The 10,234-nt window shown below is 40.6% G+C and overlaps 2 protein-coding genes across 2 annotated transcripts; one reads left to right on the forward strand and one right to left on the reverse strand.

The window, feature by feature from the left end:
- Positions 1 to 4,053: 4,053 nt before the first annotated feature.
- LOC149139702 (uncharacterized) lies at positions 4,054 to 4,713 on the reverse strand. The gene has a single exon (XM_089450793.1). The coding sequence runs from the start codon at positions 4,711 to 4,713 to the stop codon at positions 4,054 to 4,056; it is 660 nt and encodes a 219-aa protein (XP_089306919.1).
- Positions 4,714 to 9,218: 4,505 nt separating this feature from the next.
- LOC149139703 (uncharacterized) lies at positions 9,219 to 9,749 on the forward strand. The gene has a single exon (XM_089450794.1). It carries the CDS (start codon positions 9,219 to 9,221, stop codon positions 9,747 to 9,749), a length of 531 nt encoding a protein of 176 aa, XP_089306920.1.
- Positions 9,750 to 10,234: the final 485 nt, after the last annotated feature.

Consider the following 10,234-nt stretch of genomic DNA (forward strand, 5'->3'; position numbering starts at 1 on the left):
TTCCCATCCCCGACTGAGTGAACCCAATTCCCCAACCAGACACCTACAGCAGGGACAGAGACCAAAGGCCTTATAGAGATAATGCCAAAGACAGACCTGAAACACCAGACACAAAAGGCAGAAATTGACGAAGAGCGCCCAACACTTTCGAAGAGATTCAGGGTTGTTTTCCTGAGACTAACCAACTGAGAATTGTTAAGAGACCAAGAAGACTTCCTAATTCTCTGGATAACACTGAGACTTTGAAACCAAGACCACCAGAGGAGACCTCTACTTGCAAAGATCGGACATACAGCGATGCTTCCGGCAAGAACCAGAACAAATGAAGCCTGGAGAATGCGCGCCATCCTGTTAACCTCCAGCTGCGTACCTCGAGCTTGTGGCTGCATTAATGACGATTAATTACCTGCCTTAAACCGACTTGCCTTGCGTGTGTGCTTGCCAGTTGCCGGCTGCGCATGCATAGGCTTTAACAACTATTAAAGACACCCGCATCCGGGTGTGATTCTTCCCTTGTCTGCATATCTCTTGTTAATATAGAATGGAAAGTAGAAAGTTGGTTCTCAGAAGCTATGCAATGTAGTGATCCTTCAAAGAATTCCTTCCCACTGTCCACTCCTAAGTTAGCAAGAAAATCTGCCAATTTGTTCCCTTCCCTTCTGATATGCTTGAAGGAAATAGCTTGATTATGACTTAGCCATTGTTGTAGTCGCTCAAGTCGGGTGGCCATTCTCCAGCTGCTGCTGACCTTGTGGACCGGGGATCCCTGTTGAAGTTTTGAGGCCATATTAATGATGATTTGGGAGTCCCCTTCCACTATAAGAGGAAGGAGCCCTTGATTCTGCGCTAGATTGAGCCCTTTCCATAATCCTTCCAATTCCGCTGCATTATTAGTATTCCAACCGATTGAGCCAAAAAAAGTGATGAGAGGATTACCCTGGTAATTTCTGATGACTCCACCAAATCCCGTTCTCCCAGGATTTCCTTTCGACGCACCATCAAAGTTGAGTTGAAACACATTGATTGGCGGCGGAGTCCAGCTGACTGTAGTCTCTTGATGTCTGGAGGAATTTTCGTTAGAAGAGGTCGGACTCTGTAATTGTATCTGCCAGTTATCCCATATAGCTCGTTCCGGCGGGAGGGATGGAAAGTCCTCTTGAGACCAGCCTTTAATAGATAGAGTTTCTTTGATGTTATTGTGCAACCCAGTCCATATCTGCTCAATTGTCATTGATTGATCTTTGAAGATCCGTCTGTTTCTCTCCTTCCAGATATTCCACATCAGTAATCCCGGTATGATTTGCCAAAGTGTGTTTAAAACTTTGCTTTGATATGGCTTTTGGCTCCAGTTGCGAAGGGTGCTTTTAATATCCCCCATCACTCTGCCATCCTTCCGACAGCGGAATATAACCTTTTCCCACAATTTCCTTCCAAGCGAGCAGGTTTGCATAAGATGTAATGCTGATTCCTCTTCCTGTTTGCAGTTGAGACATATAGATGGACCAGAGAAGTTCCTTTTCCTAAGGTTGTCCCATGTGAGAATTCTATTGTGTGAAAGAAGCCACAGAAATGTAGAAACCTTCGGCCAAATGGGCGGGTTCCATATATTGTCCCATAATTTGTCTTTGATTACTCTGTTTCTGATAATGATTTTGTAGGCTTCCTTGGTTGTGAAGGTACCCTTTTCCTCATATCCCCATCTTAGAGTGTCCATGCCTTCCAACTTTAGAATTTTTCGTTTTTGAAGTTCTGAGGAAAGAGAAAGTTGAATTTGCTCCGAGCTGTGAGGTAACTAGCTTCTTTCCACTCTCTGTGTTCTTGGTCAGTGTGTGGTCTCCAAAAGTGACTAACCTTATCATGCTGGTTTATGTCTCGATCTGAGATTCCCTGAATGATATCTTTGAGGTTTGGAAGCTGCTGCCATGAGTCCTCCCAGAACCTTGCTGTAAGGCCATCTTTCACCTCCCAAAAACTGTGCTTTTGAATTAAATCTCGATGTTGAATGGCTGAGTTCCAGATGACCGAACCCTTACTGACTTCAGACATTCTAATTCGCTCCTCTAAGGGTAAGTTTCTAGCATATTTCGCTGTCCATAAGGAAGCCCAAGGCGTTCTGGGATTTGAAAGCCACTTCCACCAGATTTTAGCCCCCATTGTCATGTTGCTGTGCTCTGGGTCTCTTAGTCCAATGCCTCCTGCTTTTTTAGGAAGACAAGCTTTCTCCCATTTGACAAGTGCCCACTTTCGATTTGGCCCCGAACTTCCCCATAGAAAATTACGCTGCAGCTGTTTGATAGCTTTGAGCACCCACTTTGGTGCCGCCAAAATGGAGAAAAGGTAAAGAGGCATAGACTGTAGAACTGCTTTAATTAGCACTATCCTGCTAGCCATATTAAGAGCTCTGTGAGTCCAAAGGAATAACCTAGCTTCCAGTTTTTCTAACAGGCTGTTCCAAGAGGAATGCTTGAGAGCCGAGGCAATTAGAGGAGCTCCCAAATATTTAGAAGGGAGGGAAGCTATGGTGAAGCCTAGAATGCGGGCTATAGCTCTTTGGGTAGTGGGAGGTGTATTGAAGAAGAAAATCTGAGATTTGACTTTGTTGATGAGGGCTCCTGAGGCATTCGAGAAGTTTTCAAGAATAGATTTAAAAGAACGAGCTTCTTGAACAGAGGGATGACCGAATAGCATGTTGTCATCTACGAATTGCTGGTGCGAGAAAGCAGGGGCTTGGTGGAGAGCTAGGCCCTTGAGATTATGAGAGTGGATAGCCGATTTAATGCTGCGGCCTAAGCCTTCAGCTAAGATGACAAACAAAAAAGGCGATAGTGGATCCCCTTGTCTAATCCCCCTAGAAGGGCGGAAGGTGGGCGACGGTATTCCATTAATGAGAATAGAGAAGAACGACGAGGAAATAAGATTGCTGATCCATCTGATCCAGGAGGGGGCGAAACCAAAGGCTTTGAGGATTTTTTGCATATATTCCCAACTGATACTATCAAAAGCCTTAGATAAATCAATTTTGAGCATCATACCTGGTTTTTTTGACTGCTTGAGAGAGTGGATTATTTCATGGGTTAAAATGATCCCATCCATGATCTGTCTTCCTTCTACATAACCAGATTGTTCTGGAGATATGATGAGGGGAAGCATGGTCTTCAATCTCGAAGCTATGACCTTGGAGACAATCTTGTATATAATGTTGCACAAAGCGATTGGTCTGTACTTGTCTGGGGTATTGGATTCCTCTGCTTTGGGGATTAATGCGATGAATGTTGCGTTCAGACCTGGATACATCCATCTTAGAGTTCGCGATTCTTCCACTACCTGCCAAACTTCCCATTTGATTAGATCCCAGAAGTGCTGAAAGAAGTTTGAAGTAAATCCGTCTGGTCCTGGCGCTTTCCCTGCTTTTAGTTGATTCACCGCAGTCTCAACCTCCTGAAGACTTATAGGCTTGAGAAGAAGAGTGTTGTGATCATCCGTAATTAATCTGGGTATATGTCTGATAATTTTATCAATGGCCTCTATTCTGTTTATGTTGGGTTCTTGATTCATCTTCTTGAAGTAGTTGAGGAATTCCTGTTCTATTCCTTCGTGGGTTTCTATTTTGGTGCCTTGCTCATTGTTGACATAAGAGATTTGATTGATCATTCTTCTTTGGACTGTGGTTTTGTGAAAGAATTTCGTATTCTTTTCACCCTCCTTCAGCCATCTAACTCTCGATTTTTGCCTCCAGAGAGTTTCCTCCTGTAGGTCTCTTTCAAGGATTTTGTTTTCTGTAGCTTGCTCTTTCTGGGCTAGCTCTTCAGAACGTCCTTCAGAGATCATTCTTTGCTGTATATCTTTCATTTCTTGAATGAGGATTTCCTTCGCTTTGAAAATGTTGCCGAAAATGGATTTATTCCAGCGTTTTATCTCCTCTTTGAGGTGCTTCAGCTTCCTTTGGAATATTGACATTTTTGTTCCATCCATTGGATTGAAATTTTGCCAAGTTGTCCTGATAAATTCATGGAAGTCCGGATGAGTCAGCCAAAAAGCCTCAAACCGAAAGGGTCACCTTATGCTGCTACCAGGCCGATTCCAGTGAAGGGCTATGGGCCAATGATCAGAACCTGAAAAAGGAAGGATGGAGGCTGTAAATTCTCCCCCTATATGAACTGCATTATCAGAGATCAAAAATCGATCAAGACGCGAAGCTATTTGCATTGGAGCTGCCCTTTTGTTGTTCCAGGTGTAGAGGCCATTGTTTGTAGGAAGGTCTATCAACCAATTGTTTTGAATGAAGTCTTTTAATATGGAGCCATCCCTGTTTATTCTGCAGCGTCCTCCCTTCTTTTCCTCCATTGATGCGATCATGTTGTAGTCTCCGCCTGAAACCCATAGCGGGTATTTCCTCTCTGCATTAAGCTGCGTTAAAGCTTCCAGGATCTCAACCTTGTGCTGGGTTTCTTGAGGAAAATACACATTTGTTATGTGACCATAGATATTGGTTCCAATTATATGAAAGATAGCTTGAATGAAATTTTTGTTTGCATGTATGTTAACTAGTTGTATCATCCTTGCATCCCAGAGCACTGCAAGTCCTCCTGAGGCTCCCTGAGCATCAACAGCTGTGACTAACCCACCTGGCCAGGCCTTTGCTGCTATCTTTTCCAAGACTATCGAAGTACATTTTGTCTCTTGCAAAAAGAGAATTGCGGGTTTTTCCTCCATTAACATATTTTTTAAAAGTCTTCCTTTCCTTGGGCAATTAAGCCCTCTAATATTCCATGATATCAACTTCATTGGGAAGGTTTGGGGTTGGTATTGAAATACTTGGATAACTTAGCATATCTGCCCGAATCTACCAATACTTCTCCAATCTTGATGGTTCTCTCTAAAGCAGTTTTCCTTCCTCGTTTTTTGCTGTCTTTGGTGATGAATTTCCCATCCCATTGACTGCCGATTTGAACCCCTAGTGAGTATTTTTTTTGGGCTTTGTTGAGGACTTCCATTAGATTGTCCACTTGTCTGTCAGGTATTTTGTCAAAATTACCTGTTTTGCATGCTTGTTCTAGGCCCAGTATGTCTAGCTCGCCGATGTCTATTGATTCCGTATCCTCCTCCATGATTTGAGGTTCTTGATAACTTCCCTCTCCTTCCTTCTCTTTTCCTGTACTGGGGTCTGTGCCATCTATCTCCATTTCAGGGAGGCTCCAGGTTTTTGAAGCAGTCTTGATCTTATTACCTTCTTGTTCAGCATCCTTTTCCCCCTCTTTCGAATGAGATCCTTCAATCTTTTCCTGGTTAGATCCTTTTTTATTGGAGGTTAGATTTTCCTGATCCTGCAAATCTTCATTGGCCAGAGCTGCAAAGCTGTTGCTAGTAGAGGGTTTTGATTGATCCCCTGGAGTTATCTTTGTAGGTGCTACTGATTTTTTATTTCCTCTTCTACGATTTGTCACCTTAGTGAAGCCATCTGACGATAGGTTTTCCTGGTCAGCTTGAACCGAGGGTTTACTATTTAAAGGGCAATCTCTGTAAAGGTTTCCTAGGTCATGACATTTCCTGCACCTAAAGGGTACATGCTCATAATCAATTAACTGGATCCATTCGACATCTTCATGAAAGAGACTTACCGTATCAGGCAGAGGTTGTTTCAGGTCCATATAGACGCAGATCCGTGCGTATGAGGTATATCTCTGCGTCTTTGTTTCTTCTGCTACCTTGACGAAGTCGCCCAGTACTTTACCGATTGCTTTTAGAGACTCCTCTTCCCAATATTCCCATGGCAGCGAGTACAGCCTGATCCAGACCGGTGCCCAACTTAGATCTTCCTTATCAGGGTTGAATCTTTCAATCCATTCTCTTAGGAATAGCCCAGCAGAGTTAAAGAAGTACGACCCTCCATCAAAAACTCTGTTTCTGTCTTCCAAGCAGTTGAAGACTACGGTGAAAAACCCTTTCGGCCCTAGATGCAAGGTGATGTGTCCTTTTGGATGCCATTTAACATTAATCCAGGCTCTCAACGCTTTCTCATTTGGCCATATTCCAATAAATTTGCCTATGAGAGCATGATCTCTCATATATTGAATTCTGGCATTGATGCGATGACTGGGTAACTCCACTTTTGGCCTGTACGTAGCTACTGGCTTGCATGTGGACGAACTTACTTTCGGCTTGTCTTGCTGTGCTTGTTCAGTCTGCTTCTGCTGAGTTTTGTCTGTGCCTCCATCATTGTGCTCCTGTTCCCTTTCAGAACCCTCGAAATGCCCTTGCTGATTGTCGTTTGTTGGAGGAGGCGCCCCTCCTTCCCCCTGATGGGGGTTCATCGTACCCGCCTGCCAAAACCTGCGGGCTTAGGTGTGCTGCTCTGCCGCTTTCGAATCTGATGGCCTCTGTGCGCCGGTCCTGCCGTTGCAGGTTAGCTCAGAAACCCTAATGTCGTGTTGCCGAACCTCGCTTCCGCTCCGTCTTTTTATGTATATCTATTTGATCTATAGGGTAAAACTATTTTAATATATCAACAACAATAAATTAAAACATTTGCTGATTTCTGTAAATACTAAACATAGTTGTTACAGCAGTGCTAAGAACCATCGACCTCTAAGTTATTTAGTTGAGGGCACATAATAACTAGATACTCAAAATATTTCACTCTACAGCACAGAATTTCAATCTATCTTAGCACATATGGGTCATGAATTTGTAGACTTAATATTATTGTTTTGAGGCTTCTACGATCAGTGCTTTGTGTGTTGTTTTCTTCTGGAGTTTTCGCATCCATCATTTGTTTGTATCGATGTTTCGAGCCCTCCACCGTGGCTCATCATCAAGATAGATCAGTAATTGTGTAGGACAAATCTCCTTGGGTTTCAATAAATAGGGATGAGAAATGCAGAAGGAATGGAAGCCGACTTTGTTTTTTATATAAAAATAATAATTTAAATTGAGTTAGAAATATCTAATTATGTAATTGAATTGCTTCATTTTTAATTTATGTTTATATAGCTTGCTTGCTTAATTAATTAATTAATTAGTTTATTTATTTATTTTTAGAAATGTTTAATTATGTAATAGAATTGTTTAATTTTTTATTTTATGTTCATATAGTTTTATTAATTAATTTAATTTTATTTTATTTTTATCAAAATGTTTTTAATTTATTTAATTTTATTTTTATATATTGTCTATTTATTTATGATTAATTGTATTATGTTTGTTACTACCCTATTTCATACTTGATTTTATTTTAGTTTTTTTCTTATTATTCAAAGTAAATTAATTAGTTTGAATTTAATAATAATCTAATGTTAATTAGCACTAGTTTAATTCTAATGTTTGTTTTTGTAGTTTTAATGTTAATGAATATTAATGTTAATATTGTTAATCTAAGATTTATAGTTTATAGTTTTAAGATGTAAATTAATGTGATGGTCCATCAAATTTATATGTGAATGGTGTGACATATAATTTCAAAAGTCAGTTGGTGAATAAATTTTCTTTTCAGGATTCAAGTACCCTATTAAAAAAAAAATAAAAAAAAAATCTCCGTTCCTATAATGCCACCAATATTCTAAAGCTTTATTTTCACAATCATTTGAATTTCGATTTTATGTTGAGGCAACTTTCTAAGTTTTATTTGGACATCATTATTACCTGTTTCCACCTTCCATGGTATAAATAATATAATATAATACTATTAAATTAGTGGTTATTGATAATTTATGGTTTAAGTATTGTAATAAATAAATTTGGATAAATGGAAAATAAATTGTGTGTTGAATATGTTGATGTAACTAATTTCATATTCTAAAATTAGGGTATATTCTAGATTTATTTTAGCTTTTGGCACATGAGTAAGTATAACAATGGAAGTGATGTAAAATTCAACTTGATTAAACACAGGGGAGATCATGGCTCCTAAACATCGAAGACAAACCCAAAGCAACCCTAAGGTGGAAACCCCACCTCCCACCACTACAGAGATTGGAACCCCAGCTGAGCAAGATATATTACATTCCCTTAGGGAAATGCCAAATATCTTTAAGGATTGGGTCACAAGCCAAAGACAAGATCAAGGAAATGATCAAGGTAAAGGAAGGGAGTTGGAACGAAAATAGAGGCAAGACCTAAATTCTCAATTCAATGCCAAATATGGACAAACAACCCTCAATATTATGAAAGAAGTCCAAAAATCCAAATTACTAGAGTTTACGGGTCAAGAGGGGGGTTCAAAAGCAGAAGCGTGGGTAATTGGTGTCAAAAGAGCACTTAGCTTTAAGGCATACACTTCAAGGGAACAAGCCCAAATATCAATGAGTCTACTAAAAGAAGACGCTCTATTATGGTGGGTAAATGAAGAAACGAAGATGCAAGTCACCCCATTGCAAGTCACTTGGGAAATGTTTGAGGAAGCCTTCTAAACTAGGTACCTATCAGAGGTGTACAAATACCAACAAGTACGGGCTTTCCATACAGTACGATAGAATGGTAGATCTATCGAGGACTATGAAGCTGAATTCTATGCGTTGGTCCATCACGTGGACTATATGGCTGATGATCAATGTCAAGCTGAAAGATTCTTGCATGGACTTGATCCCTTGGTCCGAGCGGAAGTCACCATGTGGAAACCCACCACTATGGCAGCAACCACTAGTTTAGCCAAACAAGTCTTGAGGAAGATAAATATGAAAAAGTGAATGGTAGTTGATGAAAATATAGGGAAGGAACATCCCACAATGAAGGTAAACAAACCAGGGGGGTAGCCATATAGATTCTAGGGAAGATAAAACAATGTTTCTCGAATCGCTATTGCAACTTCTCGGCTACCTCTAGGAGGACGTAGGGGTCAACCCTACTTGAGAAACACTAATGGTGGGGGTAGAGGATTTGGTGGCCAAGGACAGGTACAACATAAGAATCGAGAACAAGTAGAATGTTGGCAATGTGGAGGTCCACATTATAGAAGGGGTTGTCGAAGGTATCAAATCGGGATTAAACAATAGGGACACAAATCAAAATGAGGAAGACCACAAAACCCACACCGAATTCATGCAGCCACAAACCATCGCCAGGCTAAGCACCAAGCCGCAGTGGTGGAGTCCGCAGTTATGATCAATAACATCCCTCTATCTATGTTAATTGATCCAGGTGCCACTGATAGTTTTATTTCTCCTTCAACGATACTTAGATGTGGATTGACAGCTCATGAGCAAAGTAACTTTAGAATGGTAGAAATGGCATCAGGCTCTCAGGAATCAGTAGGGTTAATGGTAAGAGATTGCAATGTTAACATTAGGGGGTGTGATACCAAGATGAACCTGTATAGCACGACTCTAGGGACTTATGACTTAATTGTAGGAATGGATTGGCATGAATCTCATCAAGCTCTACTGGATTGCTATAATAAGACAATTCTCCTAAAAAATGACCAGGGAGAAACCATAGTAATAAAAGGCATTAGACGTGATGTTACGTTGCGCCTCATATCAGCCAAGAAGGTTAATAAGTGTATGAGGAAAGGGTGCAAGATTTATGCGGTAGAGATGGTTCATGTCGATGAGAAGTCCTTGAATAAGTTGCACCCACTACTTTCCGAATTTGCAGATGTATTCCCTCCAGAGCTACCAGGTTTGCCTCCAGTTCGAGAAATCGATTTCTCCATTTCTTTGAAACTAGGAATAGAACCCATATCCAAAACACCTTATCGAATGACTATCCCAGAGCTTAATGAGTTGAGTATACAGCTTAAAGAACGTCTTGATTAAGGATTTATTTGACCCAGTGTGTCACCTTGGGGTTCACCAGTGATATTTGTAAAGAAGAAGGATGGAACTCTTAGGTTATGTATTGATTACCGAGATCTAAACAAGGCCACCATTCAGAATAGGTACCCCATGCCTCGAATAGATGACCTCTTTGACCAACTAAAAGGAGCTTCAATATTTTCCAAGATAGACTTACAGTCAGGTTATCATCAACTAAGAATCAAGGAGGAAGACATACCTAAGACGACATTCAGAACGTGATATGGACACTATGAGTTTGTTATTATGCCATTTGGTTTGACTACTACCCCGGCAGCCTTCATGAACTTAATGAATAGTGTCTTCCGAAAATACCTTGACCGCTTTGTCCAAGTGTTCTTGGATGACATCCTCATTTATTCCCGCAATGAGAAGGAGCATCTAGAACACTTGAGATTGGTACTTCAATGCCTTAGAGAACATAAGCTATATGGGAAACTTACTAA

The sequence above is a fragment of the Pinus tabuliformis genome, chromosome X (genome assembly GCF_031772625.1).
Source record: "Pinus tabuliformis cultivar Carrire ecotype Pingquan chromosome X, CPIR1, whole genome shotgun sequence".
Lineage (NCBI taxonomy): Eukaryota > Viridiplantae > Streptophyta > Pinopsida > Pinales > Pinaceae > Pinus > Pinus tabuliformis.

Coding starts and splice junctions, on each gene's coding strand:
- LOC149139702 (XM_089450793.1), bottom strand. CDS start 4,713: ATGGAGGAAAAACCCGCAATTCTCTTTTTGCAAGAGACAAAATGTACT.
- LOC149139703 (XM_089450794.1), top strand. CDS start 9,219: ATGGCATCAGGCTCTCAGGAATCAGTAGGGTTAATGGTAAGAGATTGC.